The sequence below is a fragment of the Zeus faber genome, assembly GCF_960531495.2.
Source record: "Zeus faber genome assembly, chromosome: 15".
Classification (NCBI taxonomy): Eukaryota; Metazoa; Chordata; class Actinopteri; order Zeiformes; family Zeidae; genus Zeus; species Zeus faber.
In genome coordinates this window covers 134,742-161,080 of record NC_137194.1, presented here as the reverse complement: position 1 = coordinate 161,080, position 26,339 = coordinate 134,742, and the positions used below count along the sequence as shown (strand labels likewise).

The window sequence follows — 26,339 nt, the reverse complement described above, 5'->3', positions numbered from 1 at the left end:
ATATACATGTAAACGTATAGTTTTTAATCTCTAACCACTACAGAGCGACAGTCAACACTGCACACTGGACACGGTCTAATGAACTTTCCGAATCAGAACCTGAACATTTATAGTAAATAATATGATGATGTTATAAAGCATCTTACTGTAAATACCATCTATAGTAAGCAATAAGATGACGTCATAAGGCGTCTTACTATAAATATCATCCTGTTCATTTTGTTTATGAACAGTGGCATGTCAGTTAAACATGACAACCTGAATATTTGGGGTCAGATTTGTTGGGTTTTTCACTAATATCTGCTCCGTGCGTGGATCGAGTTGGGTTTGAAATTGAAACCACGAGATGCTTGTGATATAGCGGTTGAAACAACACCTCAATCATGTTCGTAGCTTCTGTCATTGTTGTGTAAAAGATACTTTTATCTGGGTCGGACATATTTTGGCCTTAAATGCATTGGACCATGTCTGTAACGATAAAATGTAGTCGGTTTTTCATTAATTTCTGCTCCGTATGTGGGTCGATTGAGATGAAACTTCAACCATGAGGTGTTTCTGACATACTGGTTCAAACAAAACATACTATGCTCTCTTTCCCGTAACAATATAAATAGGCGATCCAGCCCTAGGCTTATAATAGAAATAAGCAGATATTTTTGGACCCTAATTTTGATTCATCGTAGTGCACAATCTACCTTACAAATAACTGTTGGGCTCCTTGGCGGTTTCAGATGATCCCTTTTGGACACAATTGATCATTTTGGCGACTGAACCCCTAATGATGCAGCTGTTATTGTCAAGGAAGAGTCTCCACCGGCCAAAAGTTTCCAAAACCAATTAGTATCTTGGTCCATCAGCTGGATTTTATGCCATTTTAAAGAATTGACCCGTCAAAGGGTTAAACCAAGCACACTGTGTCTCTCTAAATAACTGATCAAGCGTTCATTTATTAAGCATTAACCCTCATAAAATCACCAGCCAAAACATGAACACTCCCAAATGTAAATACCAATATTTTATCTCTGCTTTTTTTCCTCTGTGAAATTGATTCTGTGAACTACGTTAGAGCCTTTTGAGCAAAACCTCTATTTACAGGGTTCGACAGTAACGGTTGCCTGCTAGCCCTCTGCAACTGGCCTGAGTCAGTTGTCAACCATTTTGTGGCCTCTTGTTGCCCTCTTTGGCAACCACTTTTTAATATTAAATATGGACAGCAAACGGCAAAACCTTCACCCCAAAATAAATTTGTTGCATTAGTGATATTTAAATATTGCTTTTACAGCCGGAACCAGAACGCTGCACATGCGTTGGTGTGTTGATTCATGTGTGCACAGGCACGAGTGGACAGCAGGAGAGCAAGGTTATTATAGTCAGGGATGCAACCTGCTTTTCGGCGACTATCGCTTTTTTCAGTCAATTTGGGTGAAGAGTTAGGTTTTTGTTTTGTTTTTGTATTTTCGGCGGCAAGGTTGCAGTGACCCATTTAAGGCTATTTATTTATTTATTTATTTTTAATCAGTTCAAAAGAATGACGCCATCCGCAGTCATTGAACTAGTGGACTCGTTCTCTGATATTTAAAAGCTGGTGAAGGTTTGAAAGTTCTCCAAAGCGATGCTGTGTTCATGTGACTGGAAAACTGTAATGCGTGTCAGAAGTGATGTATTCAAGAAACCCGGAAACCGTCGGCTAGCACCATAACTATATTTCATACCCTTTTTCACCATACATCTTTGCATCCCTGTACAGTTAACTACAACTAAACTAAAAACTAAAATTAGGCGCGATAAAAACATTTTAGTTAAAAACTAGACAGAAAAAAAATGAAAAGTAACTGAAACGATATTGTATACTTGGAAAACTAACTAAAATAAAAAAAATAAACTGGAAATGTCTTAAGTTGTAGTCCGTTTTTCAAGTCAATTTGGTCAAAATTTTCAACATAAAGCCATTAGAATATAATAACCAGTTTTTATCTTTGTAGACAGACAGTATTTATAATGAGCATGGCTCAGACCTAATCAGATGGAGAGCTACTTTAAATTAAAAGATGCAGACACAGTATCTTAATTATTCAAAATATAAGGTGAGTAAAAATGGCCGACCATATTTTCAGTTTCAGCAACCGAAAGCTGACACCTGGTTGCTGTGTGGCAACCACTTTCAAAAGTTAGTGTTGAGCCCTGATCTCTAATTTGGCAAATATTCTGTGGGTGTCAATTGGTGCTTTCAAGCAGGTAGAGGTGAACGGTCCATAGTCCAGAAACATTGTATTACTTTACTCTAATGCAACCGTAAAGACTACATTTAACTATAATTGCGATATCTGGGTCCAAACGTCCAGCGCTGGTATTGATTTATTGATTATCAATCCGATGATTTATAACAGTGAGATGTGTGAAGACAGATGTTAAGCTTTATGAAATATGAAATGAAAACACGACAGATTGAATGCGTCTGGAATCAAGAAAACTCCTCAAAGCAGCTGAAGCACAGAGCAACAGGATGGAAATATAAAACTATGAATCACTAAAACCAATACGCTAAAGCTCTTGAATACATCTTCTGATGGACCTGAACACATCATCGGTGATGTAACCTGGTTTTCTCGGGTGTTAGGGTCTCTCAACATCATACACCCTCTCCCAGGCGACCCCACCACGGTTGATCGGTCCCGGGTGTGTGTTCAGGTGGCATTCGCTGTCCCCATGGACCTCCTCTCCGGATCCAGAGCCATCTCAAGGCTTTCTCAGCTGCTTCGGTGATGTTCTTGATGGCTCTGCTCCTTGCTCCTCCTGTGATGCCCAGTACACTGAGGGCTCTGTGGAGTGAGTGACCCACAAACCCTCTGCAGCCTACTTCAATGGGCATGCACCTCGCCTTCCAGCCCTGCTCTCGACAGTTGATGACCAGATGTTTATATTTGGTCCACTTCCTTTCATAAGCTTTCCCCAAGCGGACCTCCCATGGCACTGTCAGCTCCATGATGATTCAAGATTCAAGAGGTTTATTCGTCACATACATATACATACTTTTATACATATATGCATACATATATGCAGTGAAATACAACGCACGTACAACAGCTACGGCGCAGCAATACGGTATCCCCGAGCAACCCAGAACAGTGACACAGTATGCGGTACAGTGTGCTACATACAGTACCGAAGGTAGTGGAGCCTATGTGTGTGGCTCAGTGAGGACCCCTGGTGAGGTCAGCATTGACAGTTGTTATGGCTTAATGTAGAAACTCCGTCTCAGTCTCTCCGTCCTTGCTGTGTGTCTGCGGAAGCGCTTGCCTGACCGCAGCAGCTGGAACAGTCAGTTGTTGGGGTGGTGCGGATCCTTCATGATCCCGCAGGCTCTGCTACAACACCTCCTGGTGTATAAGTCCTGCGGGGAGGGGAGTGTAATTCCAGTGGTACGTTCAGCTGAACGCACCACCCGCCCAGTCTGGAGGGGACTGGTGTTGAAAGCTGAACTGTAATCTATGAACAGCATTCTCACATAGGCCCCCTTCCAGCCATCCAGGTGCGTGACCGTGGTGTGACAATGGTCTTGGTGGCCTCAGAGACCAGAAGTAAATCCGGCCTCACGGTGGTGCTGATAATGTGCTGCGGGAATCCCAAATCCCAGGATCAAACCAAAATCCCAGCTCATATGTAGTCTTGTATCACGATATTGATGTTATATCGATATATTGGCCAGCCCTAATTCGTAATGTATAGTGCATTTTATTTCTGTGGTGGGAAAAAGTTTCTTTCATTCATGTAAGAATGTGATTTCCCCTCCAGTTTAATGGCCGCTGTATTGACACACGGTGGCACAGAGAAAGGCCGAAAGAGAAATCAATTGAAACTCCCTCATTGGCTTTATTCCCTAGCTGGTTTCAGTCTATCGCTCTTTCCTGTCTGTCTGACTCTCCCTCACTCTAATTTTCTGTTCTCTTTGCATTTCATTATCAGACACTCACTTTCTGTATCCGTCTCTCTGTCTGCTTTGAACATTTCTGTTTTCAAAATCAACAGGCACCTTTGTTTCTGTCTCCATGTCTACCTGTCGGTCTCTCTGCCTGTCTGTCTATCTATCCATCTCTGTTTTTATGTATCTTTGTCTCTCTCTGCAATTTCCCATATCGGTCTCTGATCACACTAGCAATCCACACCCATAGCATCCTATGCTTCATACCCTCACTATCTCCTCCTTCATCCCTCTCCCTTCTCTCTCTTTCTTTCTCTCTTCTCTTTCCTCTCACCCTGTCGAGGCTGTTATGGCAGTGAGTGGGTGTATGGAAGTGTGTGTGTGTGTGTGTGTGTGTGTGTGTGTGTGTGTGTGTGTGTGTGTGTGTGTGTGTGTGTGTGTGTGTGTGTGTGTGTGTGTGTGTGTGTGTGTGTGTGTGTGTGTGTGTGTGTGTGTGTGTGCGCGCGCGCGCGCTGGGGAGGTAGAGGAGCATAGAGGGAGGATAGCGATGGGGTTGTTGGGAGGATGGTCGCGTTGTTATGGCAATGAGGAGGTCCTCCTTGTGTTCAGTTGCCACGGCAACTTGGGGCCAACACTTGATGTCCTCTACTCGTGATGGCGATAGGGAAAGCACTTCACACTTAGGTGTGCACGCACCCACACATGATGGAAATACTTGTGCTCAAACACACACACACACAGTCTCTCATTGTGTCCAAACCAAATAGCATACTTGAATATGCACCTGCCCCTGTGCATAATCTGCGTATGAACATGTAGCTCCTTTTTTAACATAAATCACTATAGAACCATATTTAAATGAGGGGAATAGAAAATACATGCAGTGGAGAATTGCAACTCTTTTTCCAATACTCAAAGTAAAGGTATCAATATTTAATTTATGGATGATAAACCATAAACCACCCATTTGCTAGGGTGTAATACTGTATTGTACCATAATACAACAACAGGTGCAATACTGCATTACAGAATCTTGATGTATATTGATTTGTGTTTAATTGTATCTCAAGTTATTACGTCAGATTGCAACATATCCTTGTGTAATGGTGTCTCAAAGTTGTGACAGTTTCACCAACACACGACAACCAAGTGGAGTTTTCAGGGCCTTCCGGCACAGAGACAGACGACGGGGGGTTGTTAACGCCAGTTGATTGAAGAGATGAGGCTAGGTGGAATTAACCAGGAGCAGATGGAACATGTCATGACAGCGCTCCTCTCCTGAGTGCGTGTGTGGATGGGGTTCTTAAACCTGACGCTAGTTAGCCTAACCAAGGAGCGTCAGGTGTGAGGCCAGGAGGAATTCCTGGCTGAAGGAACCCTAGAAGCCACAGGATTCACTGTGTGCTATGTTGCTGCGTCTGTCCATATCCATACGTCAATCTGGAATAAATCTCGTCCCCTACTGTGTGCTAGTGCTAGCTGCCTAACTATTTCAGTACATTGCTTCATAGTTCACTCGTTGGATTGTTTTTTATTGATGGGCGGAAGGCTAATCCAATCCAATCCCCTGCAATCTAAGATCCACTGGCGAAGGCCCAAGCTGAATTGTTTTCAAATTGTGCTATTCTATTTACCCTTTGTGATCCTAACTGCAGAAAAGGTTTTATGCAGATAAAATTGACTTGAATTTGTTTAGACACGTGCGTAGTCTAGTGGGGAACTATAATCAATGTAGTTGATATTTTTTAAAACATCATTCAGCCCTTCTGTATAACCTATTGGAAGTGCTATTATATTAATGTCAACCAAAGCAATGGCCCTTGTACATAATGCTATGGGATGTATTGTAATGCACCTTCAGTCATTTAAACAGTCCACTTACACACTCAGAATATGGAGTCACTCCATGGGTTGAGCTGCCGAACAGTTGTTTCTTCAATCTCACACACGCTAGTCACATCATTCATGCATGACCTGCTTATTTTCTCTGTCTGTCTGTCTGTCTGTCTGTCTGTCTGTCTGTCTGTCTGTCTGGCCTGGATCAGAACAGGTCTTTACACATCAGAACAGGTCTTTACACAGCGTGAAATGTGTTTGTTTGGAGCAGGTTACAGGATTGTTTTGTTGTTTTTTTTAACTCATCGGTTATTCCTGGCTGCTCCGTCCAAAAATTCACCTGCTAGACTTGGGGTTTAGGAAAAAATGGCGAAATTTGTGTTAGATTACTGCAAGGTAGCCCTGAGAGCAAACATGTTCGAACATATCAACGGAGGCAACTTTGCTTTTGGCTTGTATTGTGTGTTTTGCCCCATTTTGTCTTGTTTAATATTTAGGAATTATTTTATTGTTGTTGTCAACGACATGGTGGCAAGCCCATATGGGCTCACTAGATTTGTATACGTGTTGTCAGGACATTTCTAAAACTAAATTGTATGAGTGTAAAATTATTAAAAAATATTTAATTAAAAATTATTATTAACATTTTTTAAATTAAAGTTAAGTAGGTTTGATAAAAATAGGTTTCATATGAGATAGTTTCCTAATATGAAAGTATATAATATTTGCAGTTTTACGACTACACCAGTTTTGAAAGCATAGTAGTAAGAAAGATTGTTATTTAGCTTCAATCTGCTGCTTCATGGTCTAAATGTGAAATGTAACTTAAAATTAGCGGTGCGGTCTTCAAAAGGATAATAAAAAACAAAAAAAATTAAGAAAATATGTCACTCTCTCTAGTTGCTGTTGTTGAGGGATCTTTGGGACCTAAAAACGGGGTCATGGGCCAAAAAAAGGTTGAGAATCTGAGTTTGACAACCCATCATTTGGTTTGTGTCCTTGTCAAGACCCACTTTTTCATCGGCCCAGGGCTGAAAAGCTCTGAATCTTTACGTTGGAGCTGGAGAAAGGAGGGGGGAAAATGAATCGTACGGAGGAGGAAGGTCTGTTCCTGGGAGACAGGTGAGGGGGCGAGGTGTATAATAAAAAGCAGGAAGCGGAATGACAGTGATCTCATGGGAGGGTATTAACGTCTTCTCTTCTGAGAGAGAGACTGAGGCTGTGGGGGGTGAGAGAGAGAGAGTATAAGACCCTGAAAGGATGTGAGGGAAGGAGTGGAAGAGCATGAGAACAACAGAGAGAGAGACAATTAGATGGATAATTAGACGGAGCAGAAGTAAGATTTGCTAAAGTAATTGAAAGCAAAGTAATGAAGCCACAGGCTCATCAGGGCTCAGAAATACCCAAACACTGATCCCCTGCTTGTAAGAAGTTACTCTTTTCACTGTTTTTTTTTTTTGTTGTTTTGTGATTTTGCCATTATTGCTGCCAAGACACCAATTCTAACTTAATTAAGTAAACCTATTTGGCTCAGTCGGTTAAACCCTGCGTCGGCCAAAGGAACGAGATGTTAAAACCGGTCCTCATAGGCCACAGGCCTCTCTGGCAGGTGACCAGCTACAGTTTAGAGCTTCCATTTTATCCTTAATTATCTGTCTGGTGTAAAAAGCAAAGCCGTTTAATTTCGAAAACCTGTCCTGAGACATGGCCACCGTAATGGCGGCTGGAGATGTGAAGAACTGTGTTATTGGAGAAACATACTAGAAACCAGGCTTAAGAGTCCCCCGAGCAACAGGGGTTGTGCTGACTCCGCAGGTTCAATATCATGTGGAGTAGAACTCTACGTTACAGCGTTTGGAAGGGAAAGATGAGCTCTGAATGGCCCTAGGGCTGTACAGTTATTGCTTAATCAACTGATCCCAACTATCCAAATATCCAGGTCATTTGAAAACAATGCTCAGAATGCGGGAAAGACTTGGGCACATTTCCATTGGTTAGTTGAAGGAAATGAACAACCCAATTTCTGCCATTAAATGTGTCTTCTTCGTGAGGTGGATGTGTTACACATTTACAGGCTCATCCTTATGATAGTGACATAACATGCAAAAAAACATAGTTATTTCATTAATCGCAAATATTTCATAATTGTGACTGCCTTACTGCCCAAGTTAAGTGTTAAAACATCTATACGAATCTTGAAGAAACTCTTACTATTATAATACAGTAATGAAGTTGTCAGTTGATCCCAACTTAGTGCGTGTTTGATCTCTGCAACTGCTGAGGCATTCTATACTGTAAGTCTTCTGGACATTAAGAGGTGTGTGTGTGTGTGTGTGTGTGTGTGTGTGTGTGTGTGTGTGTGTGTGTGTGTGTGTGTACGTGTGTGTGTGTGTGTACGTGTGTGTGTGTGTGTGTGTTTTAACAGGTACATTTAAAAATACAATAAATAAGAATTTCTATTGCAATTGGTCAAAGCTTTACAATGTCATGTGTACATGCATAAATGTTAAAATCATGAATTCATATATTTTGGTGTTTTTTCACGTAAATTAATTGGTCATTACCCATCAAAATGTCATGTGGTGCGACTGTCAATCATCTTAAAATGTATTTATTTATTCAACATATTTACACTTTTATTCGCAAGGTCTTAGTAATATGATGTATCTAGAAACAAATTATTTGGATTTCTGTTGAATTGTCATAGATACGGATATAATCCTCATTCCTATAAAGTCACGGTCACCGTTTTGCATGTAGTTTGCGTGCTTATTTTTCCTGTAAATTGCATAAAAATGTAAACAAAATGCCACAGAAAGAAGGCATCACTTTTTCATTTTGCTACAGTTATTGCTATTAATGGTCGTGCCACATGATGGTTGGTCGCACCAAATTATGAAACCAGCTTAAATCTCTTAAAAATCAGTAGAACAGGAAGCAATAATTTGCATGGAATATATTTAAAACAGATTTTATTCATTTGAATATTGAAGACAAACATCTCTTTTCAACACTTTTCATTTAATATAATTTTTGCTAACAAATTAAGTTTCACATGTCATTGTCATTCTTTTAAAATCACTGTGTTTAAGTGAACTGCACATTCATGTATATTTTTGTAAACATTTCCCAAATCAGTAAGGATCAAGATGAATTCATACACATCAAACTTGGAAGACATCAAACTGTTCATTCCATCATCCTCATTCTGATATGAATGTTGGAGATATGGTTTAGGTATTTCCTTAACCCCAGGAACTTTCAAACTTTTTCCAGTCTTGGCTTCTCAATTTAGAACAGGGAGAAGTTGCTGGCTCAGGTTCTAAGATGACCGCTACGACATCTTTCTTATAGTAGAATATGGCATCTGGAGCTTGTGGCCACATGAATAAGTTCTTATTCCCTGACTGACATATGGCATTGACCCTGATATCTTCTCCCACAACCTCAAGAACCTGGCTTACATATGGAAGTTCATCGTATGTTACAATCACAAATTTGCCACATAACTCCTGATCACTTCCCCCCCTCGGTGACTCAGAGGTTGAGGCCTCCTCAGGTTGAGGCCTCCTCCGTGTTGGATGTGGTGTTCCTCAGGTAAACTTGTACAGGCTGGTAACATGAGCATGTTTTCATTTCAGCATGTTTGCAAAAGCACAACACCTCCCTGTGCCTGATTTGTGCTGCTTGGGAAGACAAGATCTGGTGGATCTTTAAAGTGCCCTTCACAGCTCTCATGTCCTCAGGGAACATGTCGTCATATTTTGCTACGGCATCTTCACTTATCCAGCAGTAATGTATACTTGTTCCAAACTTTTTTGCCAGCATATCATACAAGTCCTGCGGGGTCTGCACCTCACCTCCCCGTAGAATGTATTGGTCTGCCTCCCTCTTTACACCAGCACCAACGCCATCTGGGGCACCCTTTCCGTGATACTTGTCTGAGAAGTTCCATGTTATATGCGCAAAACCAAACAGGAATGGACCAGTACTCAACAGATAAAAGTTCCCTTTGGTTCAGCTTCAGAGTTGGTGAGTGTACCTTTTACATAACGAAACTGCTCTGCTTGATGAATCCAGATGTATAGCAATTTCTTCAAGCTTTCTTTGGAAGAGCTCTTTGAGTTGTTGTATTGTTCCTGTGGGTGTGCGCTTTACAACATTGGCCAAGGTCTTCTCACCATTACTAGATCTGACCCGCTCCCATTGCTCCCAAGAGACTTCAGCACTAATTCTGGCAATTCAACCTGGTCAAAGCAACGTTCTGGACACATACGATCCATACAAACCTTCTTCTTAAGGTCACACACAATCATGCTCAACAGTTCTGAGATGCTGGTCGTCTTCAGAAGCCCTTTTATGGCAAGTTTCTGAACCAGCAACCTCATGTTTTAATGTGCGACAGATACACGTGTCTCTGTCCCTGGACTTTGGCTCTGCGATGTAAAATGGCCGATATCGAATAAATTGTCTATATGACATGGAGAAATGATTTCTCCATGTCATATAGACAATTTGGTCATATAGACAATTTGGAACATTCCACCTCCTGGAGTTCATTGAGGGGCTTGGTCAGAACTCTTTGCAATTTTTGGTTATTTTTGGTGATGACGTCTTTTTTGCCTGCTAAAAGAAAACAGTTTTTCATCTACATTACATTTACATTTAGTCATTTAGCAGACGCTTTTATCCAAAGCGACTTACAAGGGAGAATAACATTCAAACTACATTGCGACAGAATCATTAGTGTAACAATAAATACTGCTAAGTAGTGCTAAGTAATTGTAGGTTAGGAGAGGAGGTACTCACTGAAGGGCTGGGTCTTCAAGTGCTTCTTAAAGACAGAGAGGGAGGTCCCTGCTCTGGTCATTTTTGGCAGCTCGTTCCACCAACGTGGAACTACAAATGAGAATAGCCTGGATTGCCGTGGCTGTATGGCCGGCAGAGCCAGGCGACGCTCATTTGACGAGCGCAGCATCCGTGGGGCAACATGTGCTCTTACAAGAGCATTTAAGTAGGCGGGAGCATTCCCAGCAATCACTCTGTGGGCCAGAGACTTGAACTTGATGCGAGCGGCTACAGGTAACCAGTGGAGCTCGATGAGCAGCGGAGTGACATGTGCCCTCTTTGGGTGGTTGAACACCAGTCGCGCCGCCGCATTCTGTATCATCTGTAGTGGCTTCACCGCACAGGCCTCAAGCCTGTTAAGAGGGCGTTGCAGTAGTCGAGACGGGACATCACCAAGGTTTGTACCAGCAGTTGAGTGGCATATTGGGTCAGGTACGGCCTGACTTTTCGGATGTTGAGTAGTGCGAAGCGGCAGGACCGGGAGATGGCGGCAACATGGTCCGAGAATGTCAGTTGGTCATCAATAATGACACCTAGATTCCTTGCAGCTTTGGTAGGAACAAGAGATAGAGAGTCGATTTTAATATCAATGTTGTGATAAATACCTTGTTTGGCCGGGAAGACCAGCAGTTCCGTTTTCGCCAGATTTAGTTGAAGACGATAATCCTTCATCCACGTGGATATGTCAGCGAGACAATCCGAGATCCGCGTCGAGACAGTGGGGTCGTCGGGTGGGAAGGACAGATAGAGTTGAGTATCATCCGCATAGCAGTGATATGAAAAGCGGATGATGGGGCCCAGTGAGGTGGTGTATATGGCAAAGAGGAGGGGTCCTAGCACCGAGCCTTGGGGCACCCCTGTGGTGAGGTTGTGAGGCACAGACAGCTGGCCTTGCCATGTCACACTGAACGAGCGCCCAGTAAGGTAAGATTCGAACCAGGAAAGTGCACTGCCCGTTATGCCCATACTTGAGAGTATGGACAGGAGTATGCTGTGATTGACAGTGTCAAAAGCAGCTGATAAGTCAAGCAGAACGAGAACCGAGGATTTGGCAGCAGCTCTAGCAGTTTTTACGGCCTCTGTCACAGACAACAGGGCTGTTTCAGTGGAGTGACCACTTTTGAAGCCAGATTGAAGTGTATCAAGAAGGTTGTTTTTTGACAGGTATTCTGTTACCTGTCTAGAGACCGCCCTCTCTAAGGTTTTGGAAAGGAATGGGAGGAGAGAGACCGGCCGATAGTTTTCTACTTGATTGGGATCGAGTGAGGGTTTTTTGAGCAGTGGTCCCGACCCGAGCCACTTTGAAAGCGGAAGGGAAAGTGCCGGAAGTTAGGAAAGAATTAATCATATGTGTGATTGCCGGGGTGATATTCGGTGATATGGCTTGAAGGAGGTTAGATGGGATCGGATCTAGCGGACAGGTAGTAGGACGGCTACATGTTAATAGTTTAGATACCTCACTTTCAGTGAGGGGTGTGAAACCAGAGAACGATGAGCCTAGGGCTGGAGAAGACAGGTTGTGAGTAAGTTGTTTAGTGAATTGGCTGCTGATGGCTGCCACTTTGTTAGTAAAAAAGGAGGCAAGGCAGTCAGCAGTAAGGTTAGTAGCTGGGGGAGGTGGTGGAGGGTAAAGCAGAGACTGTGGCACCGTTGATCCTATCGTTGAAGAAGGCCTTCTTAGCAGCAGTGATGCTGGAAGAGGAGGAGGACAGCAGTGTCTGGTAGCTTGCAAGATCCTCAATTGTTTTGGATTTGTGCCATTTCCTCTCAGCTGCTCTGAGGTCAGTGCGCGTTGTCCGGAGGGTGTCAGTCAGCCAAGGGTGCGACTGGGTTGATCGAGCAGGTCTGGTGGTTAGTGGACACAGGCTATCCAGACATGAGCTCAAGGTGGAGCAGAGAGAGTCAGTGGCATCATTAACCTGCAGAGAGGAGAAAGTGCCGTGGGGCGGAAGAGAAGAGGAGAGCACAGAGGAGAAGTGGGTGGGAAACAGGTTGCGGAGATTGCGGCGGATAGTAACCATGGGTGGGGAGGTGGGGGGTTGTTTTGGTAGCTAGACATTGAAGTGGATGAAGAAGTGGTCAGAGAGATGAAGAGGAGTGACCCTTAGGTTGTCCGTGGTGCAGCTCCGAGCAAGAATGAGATCAAGCTCTTTGCAAGCCTTGTGAGTCGGTGGAGTCGGGACCTGTCTTAGGTCGAATGAGCGAACCAAAGACAGGAAGTCAGCCGAGCTCGCACTGTCCAAGTGGATGTTCATGTCTCCGAGGACGAGCATGGGACACTCATGCTCAGGATTTGATGACAGCAGGGTGTCTAGCTCATGTAGGAAGTCACCTAGTTGTCCTGGTGGACGGTAGATGACGACCACATAGGCTTTCACCGGAGCAGTCACCAAGACGGCGTGATATTCAAAGGAGGCAAAGTCGTTTAAAGGCAGCAGTGGATTAAATTTCCATGTGTTGGAAATTAGCAGGCCAGTCCCACCACCACGGCCAGATGGTCTGGATGTGTGGGAGAATGTGTAGTTAGTGGAGAGTGCAGCCGGGGTTGCGCTATCTTCCGGTTTAATCCATGTCTCAGTGAGAGCAAGGAGCTCCAAGGAGAGGTAGTTGGCATGACCAGAAATGAAGTCTGCCTTGTTAACTGCAGATCGACAATTCCACAAGCCAACAGAGAAGGAGGTCTTTGCAGAAGATGTTTGCTGCAGGGACCTGAGGTTACCCGGATTGCATTGGCGTATGGTATAACGAGGCTTTCTGGGTGACCTTGAAGTTGTAGGGATGTGGTAGTAGCACATTTTGTATGGAGTGAGAAAAAGAAGGCAGGTTTGCCTTGTTCGGTGTCCTTGCTTCGGTTGACGTGCAGAGGTAGACGTGCGTCTTTACACGAGAGCGACTACAAATGGGCCAACGCTTGAAGCTAACGCTTCAAGGGCAGAACCATAAATAGGTGATAGAATACAGCTGCTCATGTGATTAGGCTTGCACCTGGCTAAGAGCACGCCCACAGAAGAGAGGACTTACCTGAATAGGGGGTGTGTCTGGAACACAAGCTTGTTGGCAGATCAGCAAATAGCAGTGAAATGTGCAGAGTCAAACCAAGATTCAAGATTCAAGATTCAAGATTTTTATTTCAGTCACATACATATACATACTTCCATACATATATGCAGTGAAATGTAATGCAACGCACCCGGTGATAGCACACAATAAGTCCTAGGAAAAAGTACAAAAATAAAATAAAATAAAAAGTAGAAAATTCCTTTCTAATAGACCGACTAACTGACTCCTAAAACGTAATACAGTAAGTGGAATACTTATAGAATAAGATAAAAAAATATATAGAATAAAATACAATAAAAAATAAATTGAAATAAAATGGAATAGGTTGAAGGAATATGCCTATGTATATACAGATATGTGCATTTAAAGTGGCATGTGAATTAAAGTGGCATGTGAATGTGAATAGTGTGAGGTAGTGTTTGGGATAATACAGCACAGTATACAACAGTACGGCGCAGCAATACGGCATCACGAACAACCCTGAACAGTGATACAGTATGCGGTACAGTATGCTACATACAGTACAGTAGGTAGTGGAGCCTAGTGCATGGCTCAGTTAGGACCCCTGGTGAGGTCAGCGTTGACAGTTCTTATGGCTTGAGGGAAGAAACTCCGTCTCAGTCTCTCTGTTCTCGCTGCGTGACTGCGGAGGCGCTTGCCTGACCGCAGCAGCTGAAACAGTCCGTTGTTGGGGTGATGAGGATCCTTCATGATCCTACGGGCTCTGCTACTACACCTCCTGGTGTATAACCCCTGCAAGGGGGGGAGGGTAGTTCCAGTGGTACGTTCAGCTGAACGCACCACCCTCTGCAGGGCCCGCCTGTCCTGGGCAGTACAGTTCCCAAACCAGGCAGTGATGTTGCCTTTCAGGATGCTCTCCACTGCTCCAGAGTAGAAGGACTTGAGGATCCTCACCGAGACCCGGAATTTCCTCAGCTGCCTGAGGTGGTAGAGACGCTGCCTCGCATTTCTCACCAGAGTGTCTGTGTGAACAGTCCATGTTAAGTCCTCTGTGATGTGGACTCCCAGATATCTGAAGCTGCTCACCCTATCGACAGAAGTCCCATTAATCCACAAGGGCGCGTGCGTCCTCGATTGTGATCCACGCCTAAAGTCCACAATCAGCTCCTTGGTTTTGCTGACGTTCAGGTGGAGGCTGTTGTCCTGGCACCAGAGTGACAGGTCAGCCACCTCCTCACGGTAGGCCTTCTCATCGCAGTCGGTGATCAGGCCCACGACCACGGTGTCGTCAGCAAACTTGATGATGGTGTTGGAGCTGGACCTGGCCACACAGTCATGTGTGTACAGGGAGTACAGTAGGGGGCTGAGGACGCAGCCCTGGGGGGATCCTGTATTCAGGGTGAGGGAGCTTGACATGTACTTCCCCACCTTGACCACCTGGGGGCGGCCTGTGAGGAAGTCCAGGATCCAGGTGCACAGCGGAGCATTCAATCCTAGCTCCAACAACTTGACAGCCAGTCTGGTGGGAACTATGGTGTTGAAAGCTGAACTATAATCAATGAACAGCATCTCACATAGGCCCCCTTCTGGCCATCCAGGTGCGTGAGCGTGGTGTGCAGTACCTGGGAGACCGCGTCATCCGTGGATCTGTTCTGCCGGTACGCGAACTGCAACGGGTCCAAGGTGCGGGGGAGGGAGGCGCAGATATAATCCTTAATCAGCCTCTCGAAACACTTCATGACCACCGAGGTGAGGGCCACCGGACGGTAGTCATTCAGGCAGGTTGGAGAGGCGATCTTCGGGACAGGAACGACGGTGGACCTCTTGAAGCAGGACGGGACCACTGATTCAGCCAGGGAGATGTTGAATATTGTGGTGAACACCGGAGCTAGCTGGTTAGCACAGGTCTTCAGTACTCGTCCAGATATGCCATCTGGGCCCGCAGCTTTCCTGGTGTTCACCCGCATCAAAGCCCTCCTGACCTCGTGCACGGACACTGAGAGTGCGCGCTCGTCCCCAGCGGTGTAGCTCCAATTAGCCGGCGAGCTAGCGGTGCTGCTGCCAGACTCGAACCGCGCATAAAAGGAGTTCAGTTGGTTGGCCAGGGAGGCGTCCACACTCGTGGCTGGGGAGGAGCTGCTCTTGTAGTTTGTTATTGTTCGCAGCCCCTCCCACAAGCGTCTTGTGTCCCCCCGCTCCATCTGCAGCTCCACGGTGTCTCTGTACGTCCGTTTGGCGTCCCTCACCGCCCTCCGCAGATTGTACGACGCCGCTTTGTAGTTGTCCATGTTGCCAGATACAATCCGTCGTTGTAAGCGGCCGTGCGCGCATTCAGAGCGCAGCGGATGAATTTATCAACCCATGGTTTCTGGTTTGGAAATATCTGAACTTTCACCGTGGGAACGATTTCATCCGCGAGCGTAGCCACAAAACTCACTACAACCTCCGTAAACTCGCTGACGTCACTTGAACTCGCTTGGAACATGTCCCAGTCTACGTCAGTCAGAGCGTCCTGAAGCGCAGCCTCTGATTGGTCCGTCCACCGCTTCACTTCCCTCGTCATCACCAGATCCCGCGCGATCAGAGGCCTGTAAACAGGAAGCAGCGAGATCGCGGCGTGATCTGATTTCCCGAAAGCAGGAAGCGACACGGGCTTGTATCCGTTCTTGTAAGGAGTGTAACAATGGTCCAGAGTTCTGTCTCCCCTGGTGGCACACGTGATGTGTTGGTGGAAATTCGGCAGAACTTTTTTAAGGTTGGCCCTGTTAAAGTCCCCAGTCACCACCACAGCCGCGTCGGGATGTCTGTTCTGAAATCCGTACAACACATCGTACAGAACCGACAGAGCTGCGTCGGTGTCCGCTTGCGGTGGGATATAAACGGCTGTAATGATGACCGTGCTGAATTCCCGGGGGAGATAAAATGGACGGCATAGTATGGTCAGCTGTTCCAGGTTTGGCGAGCAGGAGTGGGAGAGGAATTTGGTGTTGTTGGCGTTACACCAGCGGTTGTTTACCATTAGGCAGACGCCTCCACCTTTGGATTTCCCCGACTCTCCCGTTCTGTCGCCGCGGAACACGGAGAAGGCCTCGGCTGGACGTATGGCTTCATCCGGCACCAGTGGGGTCAGCCATGTTTCCGTCAGGCAGAGGACGCAACAGTTCCTCGTGTCTCGCTGGAATTGAATCCTCGCTCGAAGTTCATCCATCTTGTTCTCCAGGGACTGGACGTTAGCAAGAAGGATGCTTGGCAGAGGTGGACGGTAAGGTTGCGTCCTCATTCTGACCCGAATGCCGCCTCGTTTACCTCGGTGCTTCCTCCGTGGGCCGGCTCGTGGAACAGCGACTCCATTTTTGTTGTAGTTGTTGTTGCGAGTGTTCCCGCGTAGGATTTCCGCCGGCCACTCTGCTCCCACGGATAAAAAGTCCCAAAGTTGTTCGTTTAGGGAAATTTTTATATCCATGAGTGCATCGCGGCCGTATGAGTTAATTGTTGATGTTGTCCAAGTTGCAATACTACAATACTAGATAACATAAACAGAGCAGTAATACACTACACAGCAACCTCAGCACTAGAGCTCGACCAAAAACTTGACAACTGCTTGCTTTCTCTCTGCTGACAGTTTCTTGATTCCCCTTTGCCTGATTTTTTTCTCCTGGGCCTTGACTTGGTCTTGCCATCAGTCTGCTTTCCCTCTTTCAAGATTTATCTTTCAGCTTTCTCATCTCTACCAGCTTTTTCCTCATATATACAACCTGCTTTTGCAAAATACCCTTCTCCTTCTGCAGTCTTTTGCAGCGTTTTTCTTCTGAATTACTCCTTCTATCCAGCCTCTCAACCCTCTGGTGTGGAAGCCACTAGTGGACTAAAACCCTCATTCATTGGTTCTGGGTCTACCGCAAGTGGATCATCATTTTCTGAAGGCTCTGGAGCAACAGCTACGTCAATCGGTGGAGAGTTCTCCATTGATGGCGGTGTGAGGTCTAACACAGCATTTTCCATCTTTTTTCTCTCTGGATTCACTGGATGCAGCCTTCCATTTGCCTCTCTGCTTCTTCCTGTCTCTGTCTGACAGCTCACTTGACTTTACGTGAGGAATCTTTCCCTTCTGCTTTCTTCTCTGATAGCTGAAACAAATGTAGCATTGTGTCAAACTACAGTGTCGCGTGACATTTGGTCGCACCACATATTTTCAAATTCAATCAAAATTTACAGGCCTAGCATTGGACACCTAAACAAAACTAGCTTTTTTCTTGCGATAGGTCACAATGACATTTATGATCAAATTATGAATTTGTGAAAGTAAAGCAATATTTATCATATTTTTGAGGTCATACCACATGACATCCAGATTTGGAAACTATCTACCAGCCATTTTAAAAGCAGGTTTTTTTTGTTTTTTTTTTATATATAAAGATGAAAGTTACAAACCTGCTAACTGCTTCTGTGGGTCCTTTGCAAAGTTGTATGTGATAGAACTTCCTGTCTTGGGGTAGCTTTCAAAATAAAATCTCAAAAATGGTGGTTTCTTCATGGCCGCACCACATGATATTTCATAAAATGGACATACTTGGACAAAGTTTACTCGCTTAATAAGAGGGAAATATCATTACAAGATCACTGTAATTTCACATGAGGTTACAAAACACTTTAGAATTTATGCCAGATAGGGCAAAAAATAAATTTGAATAGATTTAGATTCATTTTAAATAAATGTCCAAAACTGGATTCATGACTGGATGGTTGCACCACATAATATATTTACACTTTCAGTAGCAAAACAAATTAAATGCCTAATGATTTTTGATAAATGTATGTGGTTGCACATAGAGGATATGAACTAAATATATATGGTATATTTTAGTTTTCTAGAATATATATTTTTAACAAGAAAAAATGCAGTTGGACAGTATATTTAGCCGTCACGTCATTGACCCCTGTGCGTGTGAACAGACACCCTTAATGGACTCTGAAGGCAGGCTATTAAGGTGTGTGTAGCAATGGAAACATGCTGTGGCTACAAGGGAAAAGAGAACAATATTAACTAAAATATATTGATTTTGATTGAACTGACTCCTGAATTGACTTTAACATTGTTTGTTTACATGTGAGTCATACGTACCTGTTGTTCTTTTTATTATCTTCCGACATTTCAGCTTTGCAGCTTCTACACAGACACACACACACACACACACACACACACACACACACACACACACACACACACACACTCTTTGATCTAGCAAGGCCTTGTTACTCTCCAATGCTTATGCAGGTCAGAATGCACACACACATGTACATTACCAAACACACATTGCTGATATCTGCACTATCTACACTGCCTCAGTGTGACAATTAAGTCCGTGTCAGTACTGATTAGGCCTTGGCGCCCATATATTGTGTTGGAAGCTACAGCAGGGATATGACAACTTTTCATTTGTGTTTGTGTATTCATAAATTTATTTCACCGATTTTTGAAAGGATACCGATACCCACATGTGATGAAACCAACCAGTAGCACCTTGTGGGATAAGAAGTAAACGGTCCTGATTACCCACACTCTGCTGCTCTGCTCCATCTTACACGCCCTTGTCTTGTTTGCTCATGAAGGAGTGCATGGAGCCTCCGGTACTGAATTTGATCAGTTTTGAATCAGACGAACAGCTTCCCAGTCACCCTGATGCCTCTGTGAAATGGAGGCCTCCTACTGATCCACCAATCCATGCTTAGCAAACAGTCGTCGTCACTATTTCCTGAGACAAGCTGATCCGACACCAGGCTGAAAAGAATAATGTTTGATAACTCTGAACATTACGAAAATTATTAAAAGGTGGTGGGGTCTGGTAATATATTCTGAGCGTCTGGAGGGCAATGCTATTTGGTGGTTTCAACTGTGATTTAGGGAGGCGGGCTTAGACCCATAGTTGACACTCACCCTGAACAGGTGATATTTGGCACGGTACGTTGCAGAACTCCCCAACCTGGTCCACCAGACAACCTATGGATACTGAACATCAATAGGCAGAACTTTTGGATGCGACAGGGTGAAAGAAGGCGTAGGTCGTCGTAAGCACTCTGGCTCTCCTGTAGCATTAATAAAACACCTAGTGCCCCTCGGGCTGCAGGCGCTAATAAAGACAGTTGGATTGATGGTTTTATATTGCACAGTCTTGGCTCGACTGTTTATTATTGCATATTGGGAATTTGGAAACTAGGCAAAGTAATACAACTATGAAAAGTGTGTGTGTGTGTGTGTGTGTGTGTGTGTGTGTGTGTGTGTGTGTGTGTGTGTGTGTGTGTGTGTGTGTGTGTGTGTGTGTGTGTGTGTGTGTGTGTGTGTGTGTGTGTGTGTGTGTGTGTGTGTGTTGCCAGATTCTCACAGTTGGGGGTTGTATGTGTGACCTGGAGAGACTGCGAAGTTACCTTTTTCTCTCTTGTTCTTCTTTATTGATTTCTATCCATGACACACTTATTTTATCTCCAGCCCCTCCCCGTTTCCCACAAGTCTGTTTACGCTCTGCCTGTATTGTATCCCTCACTCTTTCCCACACCATGCTTGGTGACCTTTGACCTGTCTGAGCTAAAGACTAGACAACATCTGTCTGTTTTTTTTTTTATTAATAATTCCTGTTGCTCGCTCTCTTTCAAAATGTGATTACATTATTCTGACTGTCATTTTATTATTACCCCCACACAATTCAATTATTGTTATGAAACATCTGTTCGGGGCCAATGATGGTAATGAGGGCATAAAAGCAAAATGATGAAATGTTATTATGGAGGGAAAAAAAAGCCATGGCGGTAATTTCACCTCTCTCTCTCTCTCTCTCTCTCTCTCTCTCTCTCTCTCTACAGCTCCCCCGCCCAGCAGATTCAACAGGAGAGTGTCAGGTAATAGTGTGTGTGTGTGTGTGTGCTGCAACAAAACCCGCAGTTCGTTTTTTTTTATTTTTCAGTGTGTGCGCGCGCCTGACGTCACGGCCCCGTAATCCGTGCTGGGACGTCACTGCCGACATCACAGCTTAAGTGTCTGATCCACAGCTTGTGTTTGAGCTCGCACGTATGTGTGAGGCTTCACGCGGTGTGTGTGTCCAATTATGGAAAAAAATTAATGGATATGGCTTTGGATATATAGAGAAATAAAAATACTGTCTAACAGAACATTACAATATATACGTTTCATTTCTAGTTCATCTACATATCTGCTCGGATTTATTTAAGCATTGCAATACAGTAATATTGTAATAAAGTATTCTATCTCAATATTCTGTCACTGGTTTATGAAGACTCTCACTCTTCAAGTTACATTATAATCTCAATATTAAAGCTGCAAGCAGCGATGACCAGGTCCTCAAAGTGCAAGTGTCGGTGGGACCCGAAAATTCAGCTTGGAGCAGTCCGCCAAAGTACGGAGCATGAAAATGACTAGAAAGTGGCAAAAAAGTCATGTAAACAGTGCCTTCATTCCATGAAGTTCAAGGCTTTGCCACACCCACATCATGTGACGAAAAGAAAATCTTCTAATAACTTTTATTGGAGAAGATGTCTTGTAGACACTGGTCAAGTTTGAAGTCAATCTGATAAATCGTCTAGGAGGAGTTCGCGAAAGTACAAAGCCAAAAGGTGACCAAAATGGCACCTTTAATTCAATATGGCCAACTTCCCGTTGGGTTTTGGTCATGACGGCAATATATATGATTTTAAGTCTAGTGATGTTACATAATGTGTACCGAATTTTGTGATTTTTCATGGGAAAAAAAAAAGTGAGGTTTGATTAATATTATTTTTTTAATGTTCAAAAGGGCGAGGTTGGGCATTTTATCATGTCCATGCCCAAGAGCCATAGAATTTCAAATCACACACCAGGACTCGTTTCGTGAGTTTTCGAGTATCTTAAGGCCTCCAAAAAGCCGACTCAAAAAGGCTGGAGAAGAATAAACAGAGCAATAACAATATCATTCTGTGAACTCCCTAATAACACTCTATTAGTGCTGTATTATGATGTATTGGATTGTGTATTGTGATACATTTATTGTGAGATTCTGGCTAATTCACAGTTCTTATCATCTTTTTCAATGTGATCAACAATTCGGGGGGGGGGGGGGGTGTGTGTGTGTGTGTGTGTGTGTGTGTGTGTGTGTGTGTGTGTGTGTGTGTGTGTGTGTGTGTGTGTGTGTGTGTGTGTGTGTGTGTGTGTGTGTGTGTGTGTGTGTGTGTGTTCTCATGCTGTCCTACAAGGGTTTACACGACAGTAATTGTATGTCGAGCGCTGCACTCTGATTGGTCTGTGGGTGTGGCGGGGTTCACCTAATCCTCTACTACTGCCTCCGTCTCCTCCAACACACACACCTTGATATTACAGGAATCAACGGAAAATATTGTTATTAAGTTGTCCCAAGACTTATTTTGCAGTTGTACAATGATACAGATTATTTGTGAGCTGTGCATTTCAAAACTCTGTACTTGTATTTTTTGCTTTTAGTACAATTCTAGTTGGAATAAATTTGTAGTAAAAACAAAACAATTATTACGAGTTGCGCTTATCATGGACAAATGCTGAGAGGACCTTTTGGATTCACAGTGTATGTGTACTGGATACTACGCTACTGAGAACTCCTGCTGCTGCACAGGAAGTGATGCGTTTCTGTTTTAGAAATCCCAGGAAGTGTTGCTATGGTAGCAGACATGGAGTCTGGCTGCTAGTCTATTGAAAATCAAAATAGAATATGAAGAGCAGATATGGAAAATATGTCTGTCTAGTCGTCCGAAAGAAAGATAACATTAAGTAAAAGCTGTTTTCTTAGAAACACGCCCCTGTGTTAAAACTGAGCCCTGTCGTCCTGACGGGGTGTTTCACTGCTCACGCACAACGTCATTATCTTTCTCAGCCCGAGACCCAAATGAGAAACGTAATACTATCTCTCGGGACCGGAACTCATTAAAATGAATAGTACCCATGTCGTGTGGTGACCCGACTTTGAAAAGCCCTGTGACCCATTTAATCCAAAGATTTAAACACCAACACCTCAGCTAATGGAAAAGTAACACTTTTAAGCAAACTGCCAAGACAGTTTTTTTTAAACATGTCGGATGTTGCATTTTGCTCGATAAATATATGTTTTGAAGGCACTTTTGAGGTCAGGATCGGAGGCCTACTTCCTCTGTTGGAAGGAGTCCTGCTGTCTGCCCCCGATGCACAAACTGATGCTGCTCCACAGTAAAAATACACTCTAGGTCAGCTGTTGAAGAAAAATCACTTTAACGCCGCCGTAAACCAGGTTGCAATTTTTTTAACTTGTGTGTAAATTATAGATTATATCTTTGTCAGTTGTCATTCAGTACTAATTTCTACTTTCTACTTCGTATAAATATTGTTTGGGATCCAGGGATAAAAGCGTATTTTTTTATTTTATCATCAAGTCACAACAGCAGAGGTATAAAATGCCTCGCACTATTTTCCCACCACACACACACACACACACACACACACACACACGTGCGCGCACATGGCAGCCTACTTCTAGAGTCCTTGATGTGTGTGGTAATGGGACATGAGCGCGGTGAAGAGAGTAATAATTGAAGGTCACAGCGCAATGACTTTTTTAGATGGCCTTGAAAATTATTGTTATTGCTGTGTGTGTGTGTGTGTGCGTGTGTGTGTGTGTGTGTGTGTGTGTGTGTGTGTGTGTGTGTGTGTGTGTGTGTGTGTGTGTGTGTGTGTGTGTGTGTGTGTGTGTGTGTGTGTGTGTGTGTGTGTGTGGGCTGCAACAAAACCCGCAGTTCGGGGGTTTTTTATTTTTCAATGTTAAGTGTGTATTTATTAAATTACAGGGAAAGTGTACTAGTGGCAATAACTATTTTCTGCATGCATAAAAAAAGTAAATGTTTCTCAAAATCAATAAAAGGAAAAGTGTTTTAAATCAATGCTACCAGCCATGTTTATTTTGGTGATCAAACAGCAGCTCAACTTAATCGCATGAAAAGAGGTTTTAAAAACACATTTTTCAACTTGCTTTAACGCACATACATCCATAAGGTTTGTGGAGTGTAAGTGTAAAAAACAGACTAAGAAAGAAAATGTTTTCACAGAAGTACATCGTAGGCATTCTGTGTGTGTGTGTGTGTAGTGTGTGCAGAGGCATTTAACCCAGACGACGATGAGGAAGACACCGAGCCTAGGGTGGTTCATCCCAAAACAGATGTACAGCGATGCAGATTGCAAGAGGCCTGCAAAGACATCCTGCTGTTTAAGACACTAGACCAGGTACACACACACACACACACTGAGACACCCTGCTGTAACAGCACTTCACCATGTTCACACACACACAGACATTCTTTGGTTTAAAGTGCAAGTTGAATGGTAATTCACCGTATCCTTTAGGATATCGTTACTCCAAAATATTTCAACATTAGTATTTTGCGGTCATATCTTATCATTAATTAAAAGTACAGCATTGTGTATAATGCTGTCTTAAGTTCAATTATCTCAAGTAAGGATACTGGATCTTCCACTCCCCCCGTTTCCCAGTCAAACCATCTAAAATGGAAGTAGGATCTTCTCGTCCTTGTCTCCCGGTTCTGCCCGTGGGAAACCATGTCCACGTTCACAGTTGAACCGCCTTCTACGCCCCCCCCCACCCCAGGAGCAGTTCTCTCAGGTTCTGGATGCCATGTTTGAGCTGGTAGTTCAACCCCAGGACCACGTCATCGACCAGGGAGACGACGGAGATAACTTCTACGTCATCGAGAGGTAGGAGCCGCCGTCTGTTCGTCTGTATGCACCGGTATCCTCAACCTCTAACACAAGTGCTTGGGGGACTGTTTGAGCACCGCCTGGTTATGACTTTGTTTTAGTAACATCAAGGTATCAGACAGGTGGGTGCTTTGCTAGATAGGGAAATACCTGGGAGACATTTGAAGATAAGATAACAGTCTAACTATCCCGGGGAGAATTCCAATGCTTCAACTGCTCAGACTCTGGAGCAGTTGACACCAAGATGTAGATCCATTTGGAGCTTACATGACTTAGCTCAGACAGCTCTTCATAGGTGTGGTCCATCGTGAAAAAGTTCCACTCGCCAATCACTAGGTGGGGGCAGCGATCAGCAATATACTTTTTTTTTGGCGGCGCCCGCGCATACAACGTAAGTCATGTGGCAAATGCGGTCTCCCTGTTCCAGAAGTGCAAGATTAATTATTTACAAGGAAAGTATTTACACAAAAACATGCAGTTTTTCTAAATTAAGTCCCATTGCAACAGGGAAACGTTTGTCCCGAAACTGGGGGCACAGGTTTTTTTTTGGAACTGTACAGAGTCAGGACATGGACCGTCAACTCAGTTGTGTTTAAAAATGTTGTTTCATACATGGCGGAAACAAAGGATAAATAAATAGATGTAGAATGAAATGGTGGCGCAGTGCATTGCACTGCTGCCTCACAGCAAGAAGGTCCTGGGTTTGATTCCCGCCTGGGGCGCTGTTGGCACCGTGCTCCGGTGGGTTATCTTCCAAAAACAGGAGCCTTTCTGTGTGGAGTTTGCATGTTCTCCCCGTGTTCACATGGGGTTTCCTCCACCTCACGTCAGTAAGGACCCCCCTCAAAAACATGCCCCCATCATGGTCTGACCAGCGATGGACACTTATCACCTGGTCCCCGGGCGCGTCCACGTATGCTGCCCACTGCTCCTGGCTGTGCCCCCGGAGGAAGGACAAGCCAGGATGGGTCAAAAGCAGAGGAACCATTTCACCGGCCACCATCAAGCATGTGCATGTGTGTGTGTGTGCAAGCATGTGTTGTGGAGTGTCGTGTGACGATTAAAGACTGTTTCTTCTTTTCTTCTTCTTCTTCTGTCTGGAGGAGAAACAAAACTCTGCTCTAATTCTCTGAGTTAGGGTTAGGTTTTCCATACAAGTAAGAAACCAAGGAAATCAAATAAATCAAAATCTTTCTCAAAGAGATCATATTATATATCGCTATTTTATAATCACAAGATTTGCAGATAGAGCGGCAGGTACCTGCGGGGGGTCCGAGCACCTGCCCCATGGACCCCACGGTGCCCTTCTTATCAGGCGCGCTTTTTATTTTTATTTTAAATGAATGGGTGTCAGGGTAGCGATTGTCTGGCCAGTACATATTCATAAGGATTTCCTCATGAACCTCGAACCTCGGTGCACCTGTGATGTGCGCACAGCGGAGTGCAGATCACGGCCCCCCCGACGGGGCATGTCCTCCCAGTGATCAGGCTCTGCTGTGCTGCTTCGTTTCCCCAGAGTGGCAAAATGCCAAGAACCAGAGCTGGGTCCATGTGCCGTTTCTTTTTTTTTTTTTTTTTTTTTTTTTTGGTGCACCTGCCGGAGGTTCTGTACAGGACTGTAGAGGGAAAGTGAGATCCCATCACCAGTGGTTACTCAAAGGTTCTGAGCGGAGACCCTCCGCCCCCTCTCTCCCTCTTCCCCCTCTCCCTCCGCTCCGCTCCAATTTCAGAATACGGTAAACAGCACTTACACCGTATCAATTCTGATTTTTCCTGGCGGTCTGTTATCAATGTCAATCGCCGATTGACGATTTATTCATAAATCGGCCCGAGCCTAGGTCTTAACACATTTGAACTCACACAACATGAAAATGCACATGTCAAAACCGAGAGTTTTTAACTTGTTATTCTGTTTTGTATAATTTTGAAGCCATGACCAAAAACGCCTCCGCCCAGTCT

At 44.2% G+C, this 26,339-nt stretch overlaps 1 protein-coding gene across 5 annotated transcripts in view; it reads left to right on the top strand.

The window, feature by feature from the left end:
• prkar2aa (protein kinase, cAMP-dependent, regulatory, type II, alpha A) overlaps window positions 1-26,339 on the top strand; it is a 67,673-nt gene that overhangs the window by 33,089 nt on the left and 8,245 nt on the right. For all 5 annotated transcript variants that reach the window (XM_080014798.1, XM_080014800.1, XM_080014799.1 and 2 more), the window contains exons 3-5: window positions 20,480-20,515; window positions 23,752-23,888; window positions 24,271-24,377. In XM_080014798.1, coding sequence (XP_079870924.1) covers window positions 20,480-20,515; window positions 23,752-23,888; window positions 24,271-24,377 — 280 coding nt within the window. The remainder of the gene's footprint in view (window positions 1-20,479; window positions 20,516-23,751; window positions 23,889-24,270; window positions 24,378-26,339) is intronic.